At 43.1% G+C, this 25,459-nt stretch overlaps 1 protein-coding gene across 3 annotated transcripts in view; it reads left to right on the top strand.

Moving 5' to 3' along the window:
• LAMA1 (laminin subunit alpha 1) overlaps positions 1-25,459 on the top strand; it is a 125,481-nt gene that overhangs the window by 17,371 nt on the left and 82,651 nt on the right. For all 3 annotated transcript variants that reach the window (XM_061399901.1, XM_061399900.1, XM_061399899.1), the window contains exons 2-4: positions 1,326-1,496; positions 1,677-1,789; positions 25,075-25,317. In XM_061399901.1, coding sequence (XP_061255885.1) covers positions 1,326-1,496; positions 1,677-1,789; positions 25,075-25,317 — 527 coding nt within the window. The remainder of the gene's footprint in view (positions 1-1,325; positions 1,497-1,676; positions 1,790-25,074; positions 25,318-25,459) is intronic.

Below are 25,459 nucleotides of genomic sequence, written 5' to 3'. Positions count from 1 at the left end.
CTGTGGGAAGGGAATGGAGAGGGTTGATTGTACTGCAAATCTAAATGCACAGACATGACCCAGAGCCCAGAAAACTCCGTTGCAGCTCTTTCCATGTGACTCCACAGTTTCAAACTTATTGTATTTTAAATTGTCAGTTCATAATATACATTCAAACCAGATTACTAGAATATTGTGGTCATAAAGGAAGGAGAAAATTAATATTTACCTCAGTACCAAAAACAATAAGTATCAGCTTCTCCCCCCAATTAAGTAGCATTCCCAAGAATTATGTGTCACTTTAAGAATTAGATCATTTTATTGCATAAAATATGTGTCTTAACTACTGGTTGATAAAAAGAATAAATTGAGGAACTGCATAATTAAACATAAAAGTACATCTGTTTTATTCATTAAGCCTTTTTAATTAGGAAATCCCAAAAGCATGTGATAAAAATGACCAACTTTAAGTTAAAAATGAAAAAACATGTTTATACCTAGTATACTGTGTAAGTCTGCTATGTTTCAAAATTAAGAGTAATACTCTAGAATACAATATTCTATGACTATTTTCTGTTGAGAAACTAAGAGTTTATTGATTTGATTAGAGTCATTCTCCTAGGATAGAACTGCTAATCTGTTGTTTTTTAGTAGGTCAGTTGTGTCCAACTCTTTGCAACCCCATGAACTGTAGCCTGCCAGGCTTTTCTGTCCATGGGATTTTCCAGGCAAGAATACTGGAGAGGGTTGCCATTTCCTCCTCCAGGAAATCTTCCCAGATCAGAGATTGAACCCATGTCTCCTGCACTGGCAGGTGGATTCTTTACCACTGAGCCACCAGAGTAGCCCATAGAACCACTAGGGTAGCTCTGTTTTTCGAGGAAAGTCTTTGGAAGACTACCTAGTAAGTTATTATTATTATTTTCTTATTAATAGATGCAGGGTGAGTTGTTTTTTTCTTTTTTTAATGTACTTGGGCTTCCCAGGTGGCACTAGTGGTAAAGAACCCTTTTCCCTTTGGTGACCATAAATTGGCCATCTTCTATGGCTCAGATGGTAAAGAATCCACCTGCCAAAATGCAGGAGACCCAGGTTCGATCCCTGGGTTGGGAAGAGCCCCTGGAGAAGAGAATGGCAACCCACTCCAGTATTCTTGCCTGAAGAATGCTATGGACAGAGGAAGCTGGTAGGGCTCCTACATAGACTGTAGGGCTACAATCCATGGGGTTGCAAAGAGTCAGACATGACTGAGTGACTAACACTTCTGCTTCACCAGCAGAGTGAGATGCAGTGATATGACCTGTGGTTTCAAGTGGCTGAGCTGATTTGGTGACTTTGACTTTCAGGCCTGTTCCCTGCCATCCTCAACCTTGCCAGCAATGCACACATCAGCACCAATGCGACCTGCGGGGAGAAGGGGCCAGAGACGTACTGCAAGCTGGTGGAGCATGTGCCTGGGCGGGCCATGCGCAATGCCCAGTGCCGGGTCTGCGACGGCAGCAGCGCCAACCCCAAAGGCAAGTGGGGCCCCCGTGGGAACGTACCCCTTCCTAAACGATTACTGGAGACTTCTGTTAGGAAGCCACGGGCCTGTGTTCTCCTTACCGCTGTTCATTTCCACTGTATTACAGTTTAGGAGTTAACAACCTTAAACCACAATCTGAGAGCGTAGCGGGTTTTTTGTTTTCCTTCAACAGAACGGCATCCGATATCCAACGCCATCGACGGTACCAATAACTGGTGGCAGAGTCCTAGTATCCAGAACGGGAGAGAGTACCACTGGGTCACGATCACGCTGGACCTGAGGCAGGTGGGTGAGGCTGGAGGTGCTGCAGGAGGCGATGGGTGGCTGGGTTGTAATCTCACATTGTTGTTGTTTAGTCGCTAAGTCGTGTCTGACTGTTGGTGACCCCATGGACCACAGCACACTAGACTTCCCTGACCTTCACCATCTCCTGGAGTTTGCTCAAACTCACGTCCATTGAGTCAGTGATGCCATCCAACCATCTCATCCTCTGTCTCCTTCTTCTCCTGCCCTCAGTCTTTCCCAGCATCGAGGTCTTTTGCAATGAATTGGCATCTTGCATCAGGTGGCCAAAATATTGGAGATTCAGCTTCAGTATCAGTCCTTCCAATGAATATTCAGGGATGATTTCCTTTAGGATTGGGTTTCATCTCCTTGCTGTCCAAATGACTCTCAAGAGTCTTCTCTAGAACCATAGTTTGAAAGCATCAGTTCTTCAGCGCTCAGCCTTCTTTATGGTCCAAAACTCACATCCATTCATGACTACTGGAAAAATCATAGCTTTGACTATCTGGACCTTTGTCAGCAAAGTGATGTCTCTGCTTTTTAATACACTAGGTTTGTCATAGCTTTTCTTCCAAGGAGCAAGCGTCTTTTAAATGCTTTTTATACACAAGGAAAGTCCACTTGTTTCCTAACATGTTTACATCCTGGTCTCACTGTTTTTTCACTTGATGGATTTGAGTGAAACACAGAGTTTGTCCTTGGTACTGGTTTTTGTCACATTTATCACGCCTAGGTATCCTTGGGGTGATGAATAGAATTGTTCCCATGTGGTTTGATGTTCTTGGACACTGTGTCAGGATGCTGATCATCCATCCACCCGTGATGCCTTGACAAATGGTACCCAGTGTCCACACACACACAGCTGCTGGGGGCACAAAACACATCCATTTGCTGCCTTTCAAACATTATCTTACTGTTTTCACCATGCAGCTCTAGTAAAGGGTTCTGTGTAGAAAATAAGGCTTGGAAACAGAAGGAGAAGGCATTAAACCTCTGGACTCTCTTTGATGCTGTGTATGAGAGCTGTGAGCACCCCAGTGCTCAGTGAGGAAGCCTTCAGCACCAGCTAGGAAAGGCAGGGTTTAATTGGCTTAGATCACATGTGTATCTCCCTAGCCTTGCTCAAGACCACTCAGGAGAATGGAGCGAAATACGATGTGAGCCCTGGTTGCCCCAAATATTTCTAGGGAAAGGAAAGAAAAGGAAAGAAATCTGAGTGAAAGGGATGAAAAAGAAAGGTGGCAGCTTTTGTCAAATTTCTATTTCAGTTCTCCGGAAAAGCCATAACCTAGCCTTCTTATTTATTTCCATTCTGTTCCTCTTGGGTCAGAACTCCTCAGTATCATGGGAAATATGCAATGAAAGAGAAAACTCGTTCAAAAGGTGTAGAGTATGAGTTTTGGAGATTTCATGATGAAGAATCATAATTTTTTGAATGAAAGTGAAACATGAAAGTGTTAGTCACTCTATCATGTCCAACTCTTTGTAACCTCATGGACTGTAGCCCAAAGACTCCTCTGGCCATGGAATTCTCCAGCCAAGAATACTGGAGTGAGCAGCTATTCCCTTCTTCAGGAGATCTTCCCAACTCAGGGATCGAGCCTACATCTCCTGTATTGCAGGAGATTCTTTACCATCTGAGCCACCAGGGAAATCACAAAATATGCAGAATTTTAAGTAAAAGCAAGACAATACTGTGTTTGTTCACGTGTAAGGAACTTTTGAGCTCTAATCATAATGGTAAGTGAGGTAGTAAGATGTGAAGCTGAGAGACATTTTCCAAGTTCAGGTTCATAGAATCACGTAACTAAAATAATACATCTGGGCGTTTTCACCACAAATCCTGAATTAATATGACATGCCTTTGCCTTTTCAAATGAACCTAAAGGAAAAGAGCAAAAATCCCCTTTTTGCCTTGGCTTTTTTTTTTCGTCCTTGTTTAAGTGGTAAGGATGCTTCTGCAGGAAATGTTGGTTTTCTCATCATCTTTTCAATGTATTTTCCTTCTTTGAGGGAAAAAAGCACAACATTTTCATTATTAGGAATGTGATACTATGTGAGTTTGGCCAAATTAACAGCTGGACATTTTACAGAGAAACTTCAAATCCCAAGTTCGACTGCTTTTATCTTGCAATTTGTCGATCTTGGCTTCTCCTAACAGGAGAGCTTCTGCCGTAAGTTGGACTGAATCAGCTTGAGGAATTCGGGGGCCTCAGTTTTAGGTCTTTAAGTCTTATTCACACCGAGTCATGGACAGAGTTATGTAGGCTTCTAGGGCTTCCCAGGTGGCGCTAGTGGTAAAGAACCTGCCTGCCAGTCGATCCCTGAGTCTGGAATATCCCCTGGAGTAGAAAATGGCATCCCATTCCAGTATTCTTGCCTGGAGAATTCCATGGACAGAGGAGCCTGGCGGGCTATGGTGCATGGAGTTGCAAAGAGTCGTACATGACTAAAGCGACAGCACAGCACACCAGGTAAATTCTAGTGTTTTTAGATGAGCTTCTAAATTAAGATAATTTTAAATAACAAAATACTCAGAATTTTCTTCATCTTTTGCAGAATATAAAATTTCTACTGTGCTTTAAGTTTTTTTTAAAAAAAGTTTAGATGGTTATATCTGAGCAAACCTTTCTCAGATATATTTATTTATTATTTTTATTGTGAAATATTTTGAATATGTAGCAAATGTATTATTGTGACACACATATAACTACCCCCAAGATTCAGGGATTTTTAAACATTTTGCCACATTGGGAACACTTTCCAAGTGAATTGCAGTCATGGTGACATTGGACCAATGCAAGGTTTTTTGTATCTTCAGAAAATAGGACGTTTGTTACGAATGGGCACTGTGCCATTAGCTAACAAAGCGGACAGCAATGTCCTAGTAACTGTTTCTTCACTGAGATCCAGTTGTCCCGATTTAATCACTGATGTCTTTTATAGGTTTGGTTTTGTTTTTCAAACCAAGGTCCATAAGGAACACACATTGCATTTGATTACTATGCTTCTTAAACCTCTACCTGAATTGTTCTCCCTTTCGGTGGGGTGGTGGGAGGGGCGCTTCCCAGGTGTTACTAGTGGTAAAGAACCTACCTGTCAATGCAGAAGACACAGGAGATGCGGTTTCAGTCCCTGGGTAAGGAAAATCCTCTGAAGGAGGGCGTAGCAACCCACTCCAGTATTCTTGCCTAGAGAACCCCCTGGACAGAGGAGCCTGACAGGCTGCCATCCATGGAGTTGGAAAGAGTCAGACATGACTGAAGCAACTTAGCACACACTGTTTTTAAAAAGTGATATTCAGTTTTTGAAAACACAAGGCTTTTTGTCTTGTAGAATATCCCACATTCTGGATTTGTCAAGTGGTTTCATTGTGATTTTAATATGTTCCTTTATGTCCTTTATTTCTCATGAACTAAACTCAGCTATAATACTTGATTACATTCCAGTGAAGTATTTTTGGCCAGAACCCATGCTTGGCAATCCTGGCTGCTCTGTTGCATCCAGGGCTGGTTGTCTCATGAGAAGCAAGGCTATCTTTGGGTCCCACTTAGGTATTGGCATCTGGATCACTCCCTTGTCATGCTGTTTCCTTTTTTTTCCCATCTCTCATCCTTGTTTCCTGGGTCTCATTGACATGCAACTCTTAGAATGTGAAACTGGTTACACCTTCTGATGACTTTTCCGTTGTCAAAGTCTGTATGTTTCTCTGTCAGGCCAGCTATTCACCACCTGCTAGTTAATTTCTAGATCATACACCCCATGAAGGCAGGGACCACAGCTGTCTGCTTCCTCTTTTCTTCCTCCTCTTTCTCTCCCTTCCTTGTTAACATTTATAGAAGCTTGTCTTGCATGCCCAGACATCAGCAGAGCTGAGGCAGTGAGTGTGGAATCACTGTGAACCAGTGCTTTATTTTTGCATTCCTTTTTTTGGTTCACAACTGGATTAAAAGATAACCAACCATCAGCTATAACCTATCAACTGCTTTGTTTCCCTTCTGTAAAAATGTAAGCTCTGAAGTACAGGTTTTAAAGTAAAATTAGGCAGACCTTAATGTTATCAAGGATCATAGCATCTTCATGTTGTAAATGTGTTCATGCAACTTAAATATGTCAGCTCCAAGGTTTTATGACCAAATCAGTCAGCTTCATTCTGTTGGCAAGTGCCAAAGACATTGATCCTGTTCCTGACTTTCTAGTTGATGACAGCTATAGAAAATATGGCGTTTTTAGCTTGTGTATACAATGTTTGGTTACCTGAAAGATAAATTGAAGAAAAGATAGAAAGTGGTGTTATCAGAAAGTCCATAAATGTTGTTTGGTTTGCAGTAAGATTTAACTGTGGAGTGTCTGCCTTGGTAACATATTACAGGAGGAATGATTCAATTTATCTTTTTACTTCTTTAAAATAATGCCTGTGATTCATTTCTTTCATCAATTCACCGTATGTTAGAATTTACACTGTTAGATACTTAGCAATGTCTTACTTAAAAAGAAAACAATCTGTAGGAATTGTTGTAAGAAAAAACTGATGAGTCACTTAACAAATGTAAAACTAACATATACCTGGATGGTGTCCTGGAGAAGGAAATGGCAACCCACTCCAGTATTCTTCCCTAGAGAATCCCATGGACAGAGGAGCCTGGCAGGCTACAGTCCATGGTGTCAGAAGAGTCGGACTTAGTGACTAAACCACCACCACGTGGATGGTGTCCAGTCATAAATTATTGCTCACTGTCCAGTGACTTAAGAATATGTTCCATGGTGTTTTACCACTGATGCAAGCCAGGGATCCTTTCATTCTGAGATAGGGAGCATGCACGTTTGATAGATCTTGAATTTATGACTGTCAGGATTCTTTTAGTTGTTAATTATATGAAACTGTATATATTCTATTAAACATATTTAAATGGATTCCTATGGTAGTATTTTTCAACTGAATAACTCAAGGATTTCCAGTTTGAGATACTCTATGTTAGGATGCTGGGCCGATGAAAAGATGCTCAACATCTTTTGACACTGTGGAAATGAAAATCCACAATGATATACCACTTCATACCCATCAACATGGCTGTTATAAAAAAAAAAAAAAAAACAGAAAATAAGGGTTGGTGAGGGTATGGAGAAGTTAGAACCCTTGTGCAGGGCAGGTTGGAAACATCAAATGGTGCAGTACTATGGAAACAGTATCCTTAAACAGAGCATTTCCATATGCTCCAGCAATTCCACTTCTAGATAGAGCCTCAGAGGAATTGAAAGTAGGAATTCAAAATGATATTTATATTCGAACACCCATGTGTTATCGCAGCCTATTCACAATAGCTGGAAGGTAAAAGGAACCAGGTGTCTATCAACAATGAAAGGATGAACAAAATGTGCTCTCTACATCGAATGGATCCTTTTGCCTTAAAAAGCGAACAGTGGTGATATATATGCTTCAGCATGGGTGAACCTTGAAAACATGCGAAGTGAAATTAGCGTCTTTATTTCCTATTCTCCGGGCCAGGTGTCCTGCAGCACCTTCATCCTGAACTGGCTCCTGGAACCCTCATGATCACACATGAGTCTGGTTCCCCATTAGCTCCTTTTGACAAATGATGAACTGAGGCTGAGTTGAAGTAATTCAAGGGTAGAACTCATGACTATCTGCATTCTTGGACAATATCAACCCTCTGGCTGGCTAAGGTTTGTGACACATATGTTTGTGTCCTGATGTTTTATTTAACTTTATAGCATGATCATTTCCCAATATAACTGAAATCATTATGAATCATTTTAAAGCTCCACTAACATCCTGTTCTAGGGCTTACCCATCATTTGCACAACAGTTTACGCCTGACATTTTGGTGGCTTCTCTGTTATGGGTAATAACTTGAGGTTTCAGTGAAAAAAGAGTACATGCCAGTGAAGGAGTGCAGTGTGGCCAGATCATTTCCAAGGCTCAGAATGCACGTTTCTAGCTAGTTTTGAGTATTTCTTTTAAAAGAAACATTCACTGCCTGTTGTGTAGAGGGATCTATACATGTATTCATATATACAGTTATATGTAAGGAATCTATACATAGTATATAGATTAAACAGTACATGTAGTACATAATCTATATATAATATATGTAATTTAGTATTTTAGAATTTAGAATAGTATAGAGTTTAGTAATGGTGTATATAGAATATACACAATATATTATCTATGTACCATATAGAATCTATTAATGTTCTTCTTGTTCAGTCGCTAAGTCATGTCTGACTCTTTGTGACTGCATGGACTGCAGCACGCGAGGCTTCCCTGTCCTTCACTATCTCCTGGAGTTTGCTCGAGTTTGTATCCATTGAGTTGGTGATGCCATCCAACCATCTCGTCCTCTGCCACCCTTTTCTTCTTTTGCCTTCAATCTCTTTGCCTCCTTTTGCCTTGAGTCTATTAATACATATACATGAATGCTCAGCCTGTGTATTGTACACTCATGTACTGTGTGTGTATATATAGGTGTGTGTATATTGCTGCTGTTGTTCAGTCGCTAAGTTGTGTCTGACTCTTTGTGACCCCATGGACTGCCGCACGGGAGGCTTCCTTGTCCTTCACTATCTCCCAGAGTTTGCTCAAACTCATGTCCATAGAGTAGGTGATGCCATCCAACCATCTCATATACACACGGACACACACATACATGTATCTACACAGGTATAGTTTGTAGACTCTACAGCATTTTTTCTTGTTCATATTATTTCATCTCTGATAGTCCTGGAGAGGAGATGGCCCCCTCCTTGGAGATTAGGAGGTAGCAGTGCAGAGTGTGGTCCACTGGCTTGCCCAGAGTCGCATGGCTGTACAGCTGCCTCTGGGGCTGGACACTGTGACTTCCATCTCCTTCCACACCGTCCAGGGAGTCTCCCCTCCTTTGTTCTGGTCTCCCACGATTGTTCCCTCTCTGTTATGGTTTCATGGGGAGACTGGCAGGCACTCTGACAATTTCCTCCTGCCTTGGGAGCGTCTGTCTGGGTTCTTCCTAAACCCCTCTTGTCTTGTCACCCAGCAGGGTCCTCTCCCCTGGGAATGGGGCAGAGTATCAACACTCCTTGCATGGTAAATCTGGGGGCCCCCTCACATGATTTTTGGTCAAGAAGCAGGAAAATGCATCAATGTTTAGTAATCCCCTTCAAAAATGTTTCAACCTGGGCAAAATTTTCCCTGAGAGTGGCCCGACTTGTGAGTAAAAATGTGTAATGTCCCTTTAGAAGACAAAGTGTGTTTCGTAAAAAGAGGAAACATTTTCTATGGCATTGAAGATAAAGGCTGCTTTTTGAAGCAGTGCTTTATACTCTGTGTAGGTTTAATTAGGAAGTAGCACTTTGTTGTGGGAACATAATCACAGAAGGGCCTTTGTTTTACGCAAACCTTTAGACAAGAGCTGCTTGTGTGCTGGGTTTTATAAAACCTCATTAATTTGGATGTCTGCTGTGGTTTTTTTCCCCCCAAATTTCTGAAAAATTGGCAAGAGCTGGATTGAGGTCTGTCATTGTATCATCCGAATGTAAAGTGTTTGCTAAGCACACTGACAGGTAAACAAGAAAAGAATAGGCAAATTTCGCATTCTCAAGGCAGAAAACCTTGCAAGACTTTTAGAACAAGAGTTGCATGTAAATAGGAGCTTCTCATTACAAATGAGTCTTGGGTGTTTGTTAAAACAGGTCAGGCAGAAATTCTTCCTGGAGATCCTGGTCGAAATGACCGATGGCTGTGTATTTGCATCTATTCAAAATGATTTTATTTCAATTTTGTATTACTTCACATGGGTCTCAACCGATTTCAAATACTAAGTTTTTCTTGAGTTTGTTTGGCAAAATGAATAGATTGGAAGAAACCAAGTCCCTCATTATGAGTTGGAAGTAAACCACGAGGAATTCTTGTCCTTCAGACGTTTTTATCTCTTTGGTCCCGTTCTCCGTGAAGCTGCTAGTCTCAGAGATATGTCTGTCTCTTGTTTTCACATTTTTATTATCTCACTTTGTTTTCCCCTTCACAGTGTCTCTTCCAGTTATCTACTGTTGTGTAAGAGACCACTGTGAAACGTTATGGCTTGAAGCAGCATTCATTTTTTGTCTTTCTGGGATTGTTTCTGGGGGTCAGGGTTTCAGGAAGACTGAATGGGTGTGTCTCAGGCTGCAGTCCATTGCCAGGGGAGCAGCTGGAGCAGGTGATCCGGAGGAGGGGCCCCTGGGCAGTTGCGGGTAGGGTCTGGGCAGCTAAGGGAAGGGTGCTAGGGTAGCTGGGGAGGGGTCTGCACTTCTGGAGTAGAGGCCCTGGGGCAGTTGAGGGGGGGGTGTCTGAGAAGCGAGGGAGAGGTCTGGGCAGCTGGGGAGGCAGCACTGGGGCAGCTGGGGGGAGGGCTGGCCAAGGCTCTCCCTTCATATGGTCTCAGGGCTCCTCCTTGTGAACTCTCCTTGTGGGCTAGGGGCTTCCTCACAGCATGGCGGCCCTAAGGCAGGTTGTAAGCGGGCAGTTCAGGGCTCCAGCACAGGTGTTCCAGAGAAAGTGACAGAAGTTGCGTCCCTTTAGGACCTGGCCTCAGTGCCACTCAGAATTTCCCTCTTTACTCTGTGGACTTCCCAGTCCCTGAAGTTGGCTGAGATTCAAGTGGAGTAAACACAGGGCAACCCCAGCCTTTCACAGGAAGAGGGGTAACCACTCTGAGATGTCTCTGAACCCCCACTGCCTCACACTTCTGAAAAGAGGCTTCTCTCTGCCGATCTCCCATAGCTTACCTTTTAGGGGCTATGCCTTTATATTTAGGCGACACAAAGAGCTGTAGGACCAAGTGGAGATACAGACGATGCACCTTAAATTGTTCAATGTTAATGATAAGTGAGCTGAATTTGTTGTTGTTCAGTTGCTAAGTCGAGTTTGGTTCTTTGTGATCCCATGGACTGCAGTACCTCAGGCTCCTCTGTCCTCCAGTATCTGAGTTTATTCCAACTCATGTCCATTGGGTTGGTGATGCCATCCAACCATCTCGTGCTCTGCTGCCATCTTCTCCTTTTGCCTTCAGTCTTTCCCAGCATCAGGGTCTTTTCCAGTGAGTCAGCTCTTTGCACCAGGTGGCCAAAGAATTGGAGCTTCAGTTTCAGCATCAGTCCTTTCCATGAATATTCAGGGTTGATTTCCTTTATGATTGGTTTCATCTCCTTGCTGTCCAAGGGATTCTCAAGAATTTTCTCCAGCACTACAGTTCAAAAGCATCAATTCTTCAGTGCTCAGCTTTCTTTATGGTCCAACTCTCACATCTGTACATGACTCCTGGAAAAACCATAGCTTTGACTATCCAGACTGTTGTTGACAAAGTGATGTCTCTGCTTTTTAATATATGAACATAATTGAGGGCATATGTGGAGTTTCCTTTCCTGACAAGATTTATTTTTAAGCTTTATCCAATGTGTGTCATCAATGGTGGTTTGCCAAATAGTCAAGCGTAACCATTTTTCCAGTTAACACAACTTAGTTTACCAAAGGTCCCCCCTTTTTATTTTCCTGATTTAAATGGCAGAATGTTGGCTGTACTGTTAGTCTTGCTTGCTCTACGGGGCTTCTTAGATCAGCCTTGGGAGGATTTTAGAAAGTGAGTGAAGAGAATTTTGCAGGACTCTGTCAAAATATACTTTCCTATCTCCAACTGTTTTGGCTTCAAAATAAAGCTTTTTGTATATTTATGGAAAGAAAGGGAGGTCTGTTCTGGAATTATTTCTTCCTGTGATAGTAAAGCCAAAAAAAAAAAAAAAGATGTTTTAATTTCTGAAGAAATTTTTCTTTGAAAAATACATTTTGGAATCCATTCTTATGTTTGCTTTTAACTTTTTTTCCCCCTGCTTTTTACTTAGCAATGTATTCAAATGGTAACATCTAACGTCTTCATCTTTAAAAGGAAAGCTGTAGCAAAGTGAAAAAAAAAGTAGCTCATGAATACCTCTGCTGTATTTTAAAATATCTCACATGCTTTTAATGCCTTCAATGGACCTTTCTATGCAGAACTCCTTTATTCTGATATAGAAGCAGAAAATATTTAACATAAGAAAAAACTTAAAAAAAAATCACTTGTGATGCTAACAGCCAGGAATTACCTTCTGATCCATTCCATCATATTTGAGAACACTGTCTATGTCTCATGACATCTGCTTCTGAAGGGCTGACATCTCAGGATTCCTTGATGAATCCTGGGATTCAATGGCCACATCCCAGGAAAGTAATCAGCAAACAGTTGGTTTATATTGGTTCCATATAAATGTAGATATGGTCACTGTATCTTAAATTGTCATTTAAGGTTGATCTTGGCCTTCAGGGGCTTCTGGGCTAGCAGGGGAGAGAGGCAAGGAAGCAGATGAGTGGTTTGGGGGATGTGAGGGTTGAGCAGGCTTGGGGTATAGGTAGGAAGAGCAGCTGAGGGCATCAGAAAGTGGAAGTGTTAGTTCACTCAGTCGTGTCCGACTCTTTGGGAACCCATGAACTGTGGCTCACCAGGCTCCTCTGTCCATGGCATTCCCTGGGCAAGAATACTGGACTGGGTTGCCATTTCCTCCTCCAGAGGATCTTCCTGACCCAGGAATCGAACCCTGGTTTCCTACATTGTAGGCAGATTCTTTACCATCTGAGCCACTTGGGAAGCTTGAGGGCATCAGAGAAACAACCCAAATGCAGGACTGGGTGAGGGAAGAGTGCCCAGGAGACAGTGGCACAGGAAAGGCCTGTTTGTGGCACTAAAATAGTCCATCCAGTGTGATCATAATGGATATCTTTCAATTTTCTTTTTACTGAGATATATAGTTTACATATGGGCTTCCCTGGTAGCTCAGATGGTAAAGAATCCACCTGCAATGTAGGAGACCCGGGTTCGATCTCTGGGTCGGGAAGATCCCCTATAGAAGGAAATGGCAATCTAGTCCAGTATTCTTGCCTGGAGAATTCCATGGACACACGGTTTACATACAGTGAGGTGCACATTCAAAAATACTGCTCAGTTTATACACTCACTAGCAGTGAATGAAAGGCGTGTCTCATAACCCCTTAGTAGCACAGATGCTAACAGTTTCTTTTTTTGTTCTTTGTTTATTGAATAGCAGGGAATTTTCATTCATTTGGATATAATGTATATTCATTTATTTGCATTTTGTTACTTTACTGAACACAAATTTGGGAGCACTGAGCTGAATTCAGATGCTTAACAATGTTTGTCTGATATTGTTGATCACCTTCATAGATATAAATTATGCCATGATTATTCATCTCTGTCCAAGCAAATGTTTTGTCAAATGGTGGTGACAGTTTTAATCTTTGAATATGGTTGTAAGAGGCAGGAAAGAATTTTCAAGTCATAACAAAAGAGAACAAAATTGAATGAACTCTAAATACTATCCTTTTGAGAGGTGCCAGTTGTCAGGAGAATAGCTATGGTACTTAAGGAGGGTGATCAAAAGTCCGATAGTGGTACCTAACATCCCTACTTTGCATTTTATAAAATGTTTTCCTATTTATTGTTTCACACCTATGATGGGAGAAATCTAAAGAACGTGTAGATTCATAGTTATATTACTTATTGTGAATAATGCATGTGGTGTAGAGAATACAAGTGGATCGATCATTTTAAGCCTGAATCCTGGAAAACATATTTTTAAAACAAATTTTTATTTTATATTGGAGTATAGCTGGTTAACAATGCTGTAATAATTTCAGGTGCACAGCAGAGCGACTCAGCCATATATGTATATACATGCACCCATTCTCCCCCAGACTCCCCTCCCATCCAGGCTGCCACTTAATATTGAGCAGAGTTCTCTGTGCTCTACAGTAAGTCTTTGTTGGTTATTCATTTTAAATACAGCAGTGTGTGCATGTCCATCCCAAACTCCCTAACTCTCCTTTCCCCACATCCTTCCCTCTGGCAGCGAAAAGTTCCATCTCTAAGTTTGTGAGTCTCTTTCTCTGGATTGTAAGAAATTGAAATCTATTAATCACCAGTCAGAGTTCCTTGGACAGCAAGATCAAAGCAGTCAATCCTAAAGGAAATCAACCCTGAATATTCATTGGAAGTATTGATGCTGAAGCTGAAGCTCCAAGACTTTGGCCACCTGATGCAAAGAGACAACTCATTGGAAAAGACCTTGATGCTGAGAAAGATTGACGGCAGGAGGAGAAGGGGTCGACAGAGGATGAGATGGTTGGATGGCATCACCAACTCGATGGATATGAGTTCAAGCAAACTCCGGGAGATGGTGGAGGATAGGAAAGTCTGGCATGCTATAGTCCATGGAGTCACAAGGAGTCAGATATGACTTAGCGACTGAACAGCAATAAATCACAAAGCGTTACCTTTTTTAGCGCACTGGTGGGGATTAATTCTGGAAATCTGACTCTGCAAGCGTTGGTCTTAGTGAGATGATGACGCTGCCGAAGTCATGACAAAGATGGAAACTCTTAGGGACTGAGGCAGCCGCCTGCTTGTACCAAGGCATTCAGACCTGTGCTCCTTTGAAATCTGTGCTCAGGTATGTGGAGGCACTGGCTTGCCCTGGCCTGGTGGCCTCCATGCCCCATAAGGTATGGAAATGAAGCCTGGGAAAGCTGGGAGATCAGATTAAAAGCTGCTGATAATTAGCTGGGATGCCCACACACCTGAGAAGCTTGGTGAAACCTGAAAGCCACTCATCAGTTTATGTGCACCAGCTGCAGTGGCTTATGCTTTCTTAAGAGTAGATGATAGTCACTGCAATGTGTGCAGATAGCTCTGTCTTTGTTTTGGGTGTGTGTGTGTGTTTAATTAGTAGACTTTCTTTTGTAGCAGTTTTAGATTTGGAGAAAAATTGAGTGGAAAGTGAGTTCCCATATATCCCCACATAAGAGTTTTTTTTTTTTTTAATCAAATTTGGGTTATTCTTCATCATTGTTTTTATTTTTTTTTTAATTTTATTTTATTTTTAAACTTTACATAATTGTATTAGTTTTGCCAAATATCAAAATGAATCTGCCACAGGTATACATGTGTTCCCCATCCTGAACCCTCCTCCCTCCTCCCTCCCCATACCATCCCTCTGAGTGAAATCATAAAGTGACTGAGCTAATGTAGCTTTAATAGTTTCCAAGATCTTTCCTCCGACAAGTAGGTGACTGTTGGGAATTTCCAGTCTTATAACTTAAAAATTTCTCTTTTCTCTACTATTTTATGACATGTAATCAGAAGATATTTATCTTTGTGCATCATGTGCTAGAAGCACGAGAAAGCCCATGAAATAACCGTTTCTTAGGTTTCCACTGAGGTGGCGACCATTTAGGATCATTTACAACCTTGAACCAGACTCTAGGACCAGGCGAGGAGCGGGACTGCCCAGAAGTCAGCCCGACACATAGGAAACATCACCAGGAGGAGAGCCCGCCTCTGAGTTGTGGGTCTCCAGTCACGTCATGCAGAAGCCTTCTTTCACACTCAAACCCTAATGTTTGTCCTCCGATTCTGTATTTTGTGAAGCCATCAGGCCTTGCCAGGGCTTAGTAAGAGCCTGACAGAACTAGGGCTGGAAGAAAGACAGGACTTCATCATCCCCTCTGAGCTGCTGGCCTGCCCTCCAGACTACTCGGTGGGCTGCTCCAGACTTGGTTCCTGTTATTTTGGTTCAGTCACTCAGTCATATCCGATTCTTTGCCACCCCATGGACTGCAACATGCCAGGCTTCCCTGTCCTCCACTATCTCCCAGAGTTTGCTCAAACTCATGTCTATTGAATCAGTGATGCCATCCAACCATTTCATCCTCTGTCTTCCCCTTATCCTCCTGCCTTCAGTCTTTCCCAGCATCAGGGTCTTTTCCAATTTCTAAACAAAGGTTGGAAAAAATAAATGAATAAACAAGGGTTGGTTCCTAATCATGCTCTATTTAGAAATCTCCATTTTCCCCAAAACAATTGAGTCTTTGTATCATTCACTTTTCTCTACCTAGTTTCATATCTTTTTTTCTCTTGTGGAAAAACATACATAACCTAAAATTACCGTTTTAACCATTTCTGGGTTCACTGGCATTCACACTGTGTGTAACCATCACCATCATCTACCTCTGGAGCTTTTCATCTTGGCTAACTGAAACGCTGTCCTCATTAAACACTAATCCCCATCCTCCCTCCCCTCCCCAGCTCCAGTTTTCCACAGTTCTAATTTTCATCTCCATGAGTTTGATTATTCTCCACAACTCGTATGAGTGGAATCATATAGTATTTGTCCTTTTGTGTCCAGCTGACTTCATTTAACATAATGTCCTCCAGTTTTATCCATGTTGTAGTGTGTATCAGAATTTCATTCCCTTTTTAGGCTCAATAATAGTCCACTGTATCCCAGAGCTTGTTTAGCCATTTATTTTATTGCTTTGAACATTTCATTTATTATTGATTTATTTATGGCTGTGCAGGTCTTCACTGCTGTGTGGGCAGCTCTCCAGCTGTGGTCTGCAGGCCCTTCCCATGGTGGTCTTCGTTGCTCTGGAGCACAGGCTCTAGGGTGTGCGGGCTTCATAGTTGTGGCACCTGGACTCCAGGGCACAGGCTCAGTAGTTGTGGCACACCGGCTTAGTTGCTCCGTGTGGCATGTGGACTCTTCCCAGAGCAGGGATCGAACCCGTGTCCCCTGCATTGGCAGGCAGACTCTCCACCACTGAGCCACCAGGGAAGCCCCTGTTTAACCATTTAGCTGTGATTTTTGGAGGAATCGCCATATTGTTTTCTGTAATGGCTACATCAATTTACATTCCCACCACATTTTTTAAATAAACAAAAGCCTTCCCGTATAAGACATTTATTTAGCAGTTTTTAAGTGTAACGGTTTGTCAAGTCGACGCCTGAGAAATTCTAGATGTTCCGTGAAGTTAGAGGTTCCTAAAGAAAGATGGGAATCTTCAAATAGGATGTGGATCAAGGTTCCACGTACTGAGTGAAATCTTGCAGAAACAAAAAAATGCTTTCTAATCTCTCTAGAGCTGATACTATAAGCGATTCAGCTAGATTTAGTGACCAACGGAAAGAAGCACATAATCACTGTGTCCAGGGGCTGTCAATGTGTAACTCAAAGGTTAATGTTTAATGGACCCGGTCAGGTGCAGATTCGCACGGTTTCTCTAGACGATATTGCCAGTTGGATTTGTGAGGCTTAATGATTAGGGGCCCCTTTTACTTTTAGGGAGCGATGGGACTGTTTTCTCACAATGAGGGCTGAGCAGAGGGCTGTGGGGCCGTCTGCTTCTAACTGCTGCTGAATCTCCTGGGCACCATAGGTCAGCCTGAGGACCAGGAGAGGAAGTGAAAGGAAGTTTTCAAGTATTTTCAGCCAGAAATTCTCCGGGACTGAGGACAGAAGAGGGGAGTGGTGGCTTTGAGGCCACACGAGGGAGACTTGCCCTGTCTTCCTGAGGTGTCTGGCCAAAGCTGGAAAACCTTGCTGGGCCTCCACGTTTTTCTTTCTCACTCACATTAGACCTTTAGGAAAACTCTTTAAGGCTCACTGGCTTTTTCCCCACTTTAGTCTTGGTCTTTACTTTGTCACCACCATCACGACTTCCTGGCACCAGCATCCAATTCCGTCTTCTTCTCATCCCTGGTGACCTGGTAACTCTCCCTGGTTCAGGGTCTTCAAATGGTCAAGAACTTTGAACGTTCTGCAAAGAGCCCTGTCCTGTCTGCTCCCTTCCCATCTCAACGCTCAAGCCAGCTGGGCCTCCCGTTGTGTCCCACCTCCGTGCTCTGGCCCTGTAGGGTCCCAGCTTCCTGTCCCCCAGCAGCTTTCTCTCCTCCCCTAGATGTCTCCCTCTCTTTCCAGAGATCCTTCAGAGAAACCTTCCCTGACCCTACCGCTTCTCCAGACGAGGGCACCCCCCCCCAGACATCCTGATCACCTTCTGTCCTTCTGGGGCCCTGGCCCACCTGTCTGCCCATCAGGGCATCCAGGCCACACTGATGACCATGTCCCCCACTTCAGCGCTGTCTTCATGGCCCCTGACACAGTCCTGTTACTAATACGGAGCAGACGTTCAGTGTCTACAGAATGAGTCTCCAGTGAAAGGGTGTTAGAAGCATCCTTTGCTCTCAGCCTCCTGTGTCCTGGGGAGGGTGTTGGTGGAGAGGGGTGGGGACATCTCTGGCAGCAGCAGCTCTGCCTTCCCACCCCTTCCCAGGAGAGGGGCTGTTGTTTTTCTAACAGGGAGCCGAGCTGACCCGTCCCTCTGGGCTCCATCTGGCTCTGCGCTTCTCCTCCTGGGCAGGCTGTTCTCAGGAGGAACAGGTCCTGGCCCCAGGACAAGGTTACCAAGCGGGCGGGCATGTGTCTCTTAGCCTGTGATGTCAGAGGCTGAGTGTCGGGCTGGCCTCTGCAGCCACCTTCTATGCCACCACCTCCAGCTCTGTTTTTTCCTGGATCATCCCTGACTTCCTCCAGTCTCCACGATGGATTCCCGAGACTGCTTCCGTGGTCGGGAGGGAAGGAGGGACTGGTATTGACCTCCCACTCTGTTCCAACACGAACAAATGGCACTGCATCTGGGGGAGAAAGTCCAGTGTATTTCAAAGGCTGAGATGTTCCTGGGTGAAAACCTGTGTCCCTGGGTGATGGGTGGTCAGGAGTCTGGGGACAGGAAAGGTGCTTTTTAGGTTTCTCAGGTCCTAGAAGGGTTGGTACCTGCATTTCCCATGTGGGTTTATCTCATTCTTGGGCTCAGCTGTCACCCAGGATCTCCAGGTGGGGAGAAGTAGTGAAGATCTCCACAAAGAGCACTTGGGGACCTTCCTGGCTGTGCTTTTGAGGTTGTTCCAGTTCATCTCCCACAAAACTTAGCCAGATCTTCCCAGAATGCTTGGAGAAATTAAATGCTAGAAGCATTTCTACAGAGAGATCCATGAGACAAGGGATGGAGACCAACCTAGTACTTCCAGTTTTGATTCTTCATGGGGCTCAACACGTATCCTTGGAAATAATACCCTGAGTCATCCTGAGATGGAACCAAGGGGTCGTGAACCCTGGGACTCCTTACCTGTGGGCTCTTTTAGAAAGAGCTTTCCTATTTGATGAAAAACAGAACTTCTCCTGCAGGGGTTTAATTACCCCTTTCCCATCCCCAGGTAACTGGTCCCGGTTCCCTTTTAATTATGCAATGGGCCCCTCTCTCTGCCCTTCCTTCCTTGCTCCTCAGCTTTCTCACCCTGGCTTTTCCTGTGTCTATGTGGAGAATCTGAACTTGGTTCCAGAATGAGCCAACCTTGATTTTCTGAGACAGGAAGCTTAAGAATTTTCAGAAAAGAAATCTATTTGATCTACATTTGCCACTATAAGTAGCTAGTCCCTCCTCACCTCCATAAAAAGAAAAAACAAGAAGAAAAGAAAGATGGGAAAAGACAGTGGATTCTGACCTGTTTACCCTGCACTTCTAATGACAGCAGCAGATTTAAAGAGAAACAAGCCTCTTTTATTTCACACTTCTCATCTCATTCATGAAGTCAAGTCCTTTTGTCTGTTCATTTTGGGTACTGGTCCTAAAATGAGGCAATAACAGTATAACAGTCATTAGCATCAAATAGAAACGATATTTTAAGATCACTGTCCATTAGAGATTTACCTAAAATGTGAATCCTGTGGATCCTACACACCAAGTAAAGGTCCAAGACCCAAACTCCTCTCGTTCTGCCGAGTGTTTGATGCTGTTTTACGTCATTATCAACTGACAAGCTACTTCAGGATACATATGCTGTAAAACCAGAAGGGAATCATAGCTGCATTAGTAATTAGCCTTCTGGTAAATAATTGTTTCTTTATTCTTAAGTAATAAATATTAGCTCAAATGATCACTCTGAATTTTATTTTCCTATAATATCCAAAGAAATACACTTTTACAAAGCACAGATTCACCAGTTTTATAAGAATAGTTGAGAAATTGTCATAGTCACTCAGTTGCTCAGTCGTGGCCGACTCTTTTGCAACTCCATGGACTATAGCCTGCCAGGCTCCTCTGTCCTTGGGATTCTCCGGGCAAGAATACTGGAGTGGGTTGCCATTTCCTTCTCCGGGGAATCTTCCCAACCCAAAGATGGAACCTGTGTGTCCTGCATTGGCCAGTGGATTCTTTGCCACCGTGCCACCAGGGAAGTCCCAAATGAACAGTATGATTTATCAAATAGACTGAACTATCTCTTTTCTAAAATGTAATTTGACTACAAAACGAAATCTCTTTTGGGCTTCACAGGTCGTTCAGTGGTTAAGAATGCACATGGCAATGAAGACCCAGTGCAGCCAAAAATAAATAAAATGAATGAAAATTTACAAAACAAACAAACAAAAAACTTAAAAAAAAATCTAAATCTCTTTTGCCTATGAAAAGGTCATTCCCACTGGGTAAGAGAAAGCAATCCTCCATCCACTGTTTCACTATGGCCTGGGAGGCAGATACGTGCTTGTGGGCAGAATTTCCAGCCGGGGTCCCGTGTGGCATCTGGGCCCCTGCAGTTACACGGCTGAGCTTTCCTGGGAGCAGAGACGCTTGGCCTCCCCAGCACATGTGAGGCTGAGCCCTGATGCTGGAGAATTAGGCTCCGTGTATTGTTCTTATCTCTGCGCCTGAGGTGGATTTAATACATTAAAGATTGAGGCCCACATGAAAGTTCCTGTCTGGATTCCTGTGTCGAAAGCGGTGTTGGGTGTGCGTGTACTTTATTTATGTGGCACTGTTGATGTGCATTCCAGCGATCATTAACAAAGGCCACTCGGTGGAAAACCCTGATGAAAGTGGATTTGAAAGTGGCTGTATCAGCTACAGGTTTTGGCAAGACCTCAGTGACGCTGAATGTAGTGAAAGCCCTGTGTCATCAATTTGTGTTCAGCCAACCTTATATGGAGAGACAAGGCAGTTCAGTCAACCATGCTAAAGAGCGGCAACAGAAATGTCATGGATTTCATTTGGGCAAAGGTTCTATATATTAACAAAGAAGCCTCACTTTTTTTTATATTAGGTGCTAAGACCTGTTTGTCAGCACACAACGGGTGAATTAGACAAGCTTGTGTTCATTTGCTTAGGGCTGCTATAGCCCATACGGAAGACCTGGGGGTTTAAACAGCAGAAATGTGTTAGCAGAGTTCTGGGAACTGGGAGTTCAAGATCAAGGTGCTGGCAGAGTCAGTTCCGTCTGAGACCTCCACTCTAGGCTTGCAGATGGCCATCTTTTCACTGTGTCCTCACAGGGTTGACCCTCCATGTGTGTGTATGGGTCCTAATCGTCTCTTCCTAAAAGCACACCAGTCAGACAGGCTTATGACCTCCCTTGACCTTGATTAACTCTTTAACCTCTACCCGGATACAGTCCCATTCTGAGGTACTAGGGGTTAGGACTTCAGCATTTGGATTTTGGGGAGACGTTTCGGCCAGTAACGTGATTTAACATATTGCATCTAGATGCTTCATAGCCCCCTCTTCCACTTTTGCGGATTTACATCTCATAATCCCTTAGCTTTGGTTTGTTTCCCAGTCTCCAGCTGGGGAACTACTCAGAGATTGTGAGAACAACGCCCAGCGTCATATCTGAAGGCCTTGATCAAGATATTTAAATGATTTGTCCTAAAGTTTTCCCAGTATGTTTGCTCTTCCATTGGATATCATTCTGTGACACGTGACTGACCTCTGTCTAAAAGCCAACAAGGGTCTGATGAAAGCACAAGAACATGATATTGAAACAATTGCTGCTGGTTGAGGTCAGAGATTTGGAACACTGGGTTGGTGTTCACTTGTTGCTCAGCTCAGGGTTTCATTCTTTTCCCTTGCAACCTGCAGAAGCGTGGTTTACATTTTAGTACCTGTGAGATGCTGGGAAGATTACTTAATCTTTCTATGCCTCAGTTTCCTCATCTGTAAAGTAGCGGGAGTAACAGTACGTATTTCATGAGAAGAATATAGTTAGAAAGGTTTGAAGTGCTAGTAGTTCTAATAAAGCACTTAACTTGTTCTCAGCCACAGCAAGTGCTGTGGCTCCGCAGGTAAAGAACCTGCCTGCAATGCAGGAGACACAGGAGACTGGGGTTTGATTCCTGGGTCAGGAAAATCCCCTGAAGAAGAAATGGCAACCTGCTGCAGTATTCTTCCCTGGAGAATTTCATGGACAGAGGAGCCTGACAGGCTGTATAGTCCATGGGTCTCAAAGAGTTGGGCACAACTAAGCAACCGAGCAAACAAAATATAGTAAATCAAAAAGCATATAAATGATAGAATATATGAATTACAAAATTGGGGAAATGTTAAAAAAAAAAAAACTCCCCCAAAGAAAAAGCCATGTAATTATGTTCATAGGAGAATTTTCTTGAGATGTTTATGCTCCAGCAGAATAGTGTTTGCCTTATTTTAATTACTGTAAGTGATTTAAATTGATGAAGATGGTTCTAGATTTTTAAACACGGACATTCAGTTCTGGATACAAGCAGTTCTTGATTTTCCTCATTACTGAAATCCAATAACATTATTTTGCTTTTAATATGCTTTAGAAACAGGGGGTGTGCTTTATTGGGGGGAGTTTCTTGTAGGTGAACAAAGTTATTATAATGAGATAGAACTGTCCTTCCCAGGGAATAGTTCAGTAGATGAAAGTAAAATATTTTGGTTTATGGTGGGTTAATTTTGAGGAATTGTGTTCCTGGAATTGGTGAGGGCTAAGATGGGGAGAGGCTTAAGACAAAAAACAGAAAACCAACAAGCCCAGAGGTCATATGTAGTTGGACTCATCCAGTACGTAGCCTTTTCAGACTGGCTTCTTGCACTTAGCAATATTCATTTAAGGTTCCTCTATGTCTTTTTGGGGCATTAGAGGTCAATTTTTAAAATTATTAGTACTGAATAATATTCTGTTGTATGGACATCACACCTCCTTTATCCATTCACCTGTGGAAGTTTTCAAGTCCTTTGGGTAAATACCAAGGAGCATGATTGTTAGATTGTATGGTTCAGTACAGTTCAGTTGCTCAGTCATGTCCGACTCTTTGTGACCCCATGAATCGCAGCATGCCAGGCCTCCCTGTCCAAAACCAACTCCCGGAGTTCACCCAGACTCATGTGCATCTAATCGGTGATGCCATCCGGCCATCTCATCCTGTGTCGTCCGTTCTCCTCCTGCCCCCAATCCTTCCCAGCATCAAGGTCTTTTCCAATGAGTCAACTCTTCCCATGAGGTTGCCAAAGTATTGGAGTTTCAGCCTCAACATCAGTCCTTCCAATGAACACCCAGGACTGGTCTCCTTTAGGATGGACTGGTTGGATCTCTTTGCAGTCCAAGGGACTCTCAAGAGTCTTCTCCAACACCACAGTTCAAAAGCATCAATTCTTCGGCACTCAGCTTTCTTCACAGTCCTACTCTCACATCCATACATGACCACTGGAAAAACCATAGCCTTGACTAGATGGACCTTTGTTGGCAAAGTAATGTCTCTGCTTTTGAATATGCTATCTAGGTTGGTCATAACTTTCCTTCCAAGGAGTAAGCGTCTTCTAATTTCATGGCTGCAATCACCATCTGCAGTGATTTTGGAGCCCCAAAAAATAAAGTCTGACACTGTTTCCACTGTTTCCCCATCTATTTCTCATGAAGTGATGGGACCAGATGCCATGATCTTCGTTTTCTGAATGTTGAGCTTTAAGCCAACTTTTTCACTCTCCTCTGTCACTTTCATCAAGAGGCTTTTGAGTTCCTCTTCACTTTCTGCCATAAGGGTGGTGTCATCTGCATATCTGAGGTTACTGATATTTCTCCCAGCAATCTTGATTCCAGCTTGTGCTTCTTCCAGCCCAGCGTTTCTCATGATGTGCTCTGCATGTAAGTTAAATAAGCAGGGTGACAATATACAGCCTTGATGTACTCCTTTTCCTATTTGGAACCAGTCTGTTGTTCTATGTCCAGTTCTAACTGTTGCTTCCTGATCTGCATATAGGTTTCTCAAGAGGCAGATCAGGTGGTCTGGTATTCCCATCTCTTTCAGAATTTTCCACAGTTTATTGTGATCCACACAGTCAAAGGCTTTGGCATAATGAATAAAGCAGAAATGGATGTTTTTCTGGAACTCTCTTGCTTTTTTGATGATCCAGCGGATGTTGGCAATTTGATCTCTGGTTCCTCTGCCTTTTCTAAAACCAGCTTGAACACTGGAAGTTCACGGTTCATGTATTGCTGAAGCCTGGCTTGGAGAATTTTGAGCATATGATGTGTGTATGTATGAAAACAGGCACTTATTAACATTATTGGGAGAATTTACTAGCATGTGAGATGAGTACAATTGTGCGGTAGTTTGAGCATTCTTTGGCATTGCCTTTCTTTGGGATTGGAATGAAAACTGACCTTTTCCAGTCCCGTGGCCACTGCTGAGTTTTCCAAATTTGCTGGCATATTGAGTGCAGCATTTTCACAGCATCGTCTTTCAGGATTTGAAATAGCTCAACTGGAATTCCATCACCTCTACTATCTTTGTTTGTAGTGATGCTGTCTAAGGCCCACTTGACTTCACATTCCGGGATGTGAATGATCACTCTAGGTGAGTGATCACACCATTGTATGGTTAGATCATATTTAATTTCGTAAGAAATCACCAAACTATCTTCTGAAGTAGCTGCAGCATTTTGCATTTCCACTAGCTCTGAATGAGAGTTCCTGTCACTCCACAACCTCACCAGCATTCCGTGCTGTTAGTGGTCTGGATTTTAACCATTATGATAGGTGTGTAGTAAGTTAACTTTTTTTCTCATGTTCAGATGTGTTATCTCCAAATCAATGTATGAGAAATACATTTAACACTACTATTAGCGAAATATATTGCAACTACGACCATTAAGAATCCTGCTGGAAAAAGACATTGAAAACAAGAAAACAGGCACTTATTAACATTATTGGGACTTCCCTAGTGGTCCAGTGGTTAAGACTTCATGCTGCCATGCAAGGGGCACAGGTTCCACGTCTGATGGGGGAACTAGATCCCACAAGGTACACAGCACACTCAAAACATATTTTAAAAAGTACACTGCTAATAACAGTAATACAGATTCATTTGTGAACAGTTTGAGTATATTTTGAAAGCAAATGCCACCAGCAAAACATTTACAAGATACATCTCTGATGAACACTTATGAGCAGTTATCTTCAAAAGCAGTAAAAGACACTGGAAGTCGTCATATGGCAGTGCTCTCAAGAGGCACTTTGGTTTCCAAGCACTTGTTGCTGATTATTGATTGAGACTTTTCAATGGCTTTGTTCCAGGTCTTCCAGGTCGCTTATGTCATCATCAAGGCAGCTAATGCCCCTCGACCTGGAAACTGGATCTTGGAACGTTCTGTGGATGGTGTCAAGTTCAGCCCCTGGCAGTACTATGCGGTCAGTGACACGGAATGTTTGACGCATTACAACATCACTCCGAGACGGGGGCCGCCCACCTACAGGGCGGATGACGAAGTCATCTGCACCTCCTATTACTCCAGACTGGTGCCGCTTGAGCACGGAGAGGTAAGGCGCCCCCTACCGGCTGGGAGGTCTGTTTTTCCCCACCTCCAATGACAACACAGCTGTCGTAGGAGCCAAAGCCGAGGACTCAAAATAAATCTCTCCTGGTGCAGATCACAGAGATCTTTAACTATTGAGATTCTGG

The sequence above is a fragment of the Bos javanicus genome, chromosome 24, assembly GCF_032452875.1.
Source record: "Bos javanicus breed banteng chromosome 24, ARS-OSU_banteng_1.0, whole genome shotgun sequence".
NCBI classification, from domain to species: Eukaryota; Metazoa; Chordata; class Mammalia; order Artiodactyla; family Bovidae; genus Bos; species Bos javanicus.
The sequence above is the reverse complement of the archived record's forward strand: the minus strand, read 5'-3'. Positions and strand labels throughout refer to the sequence as shown.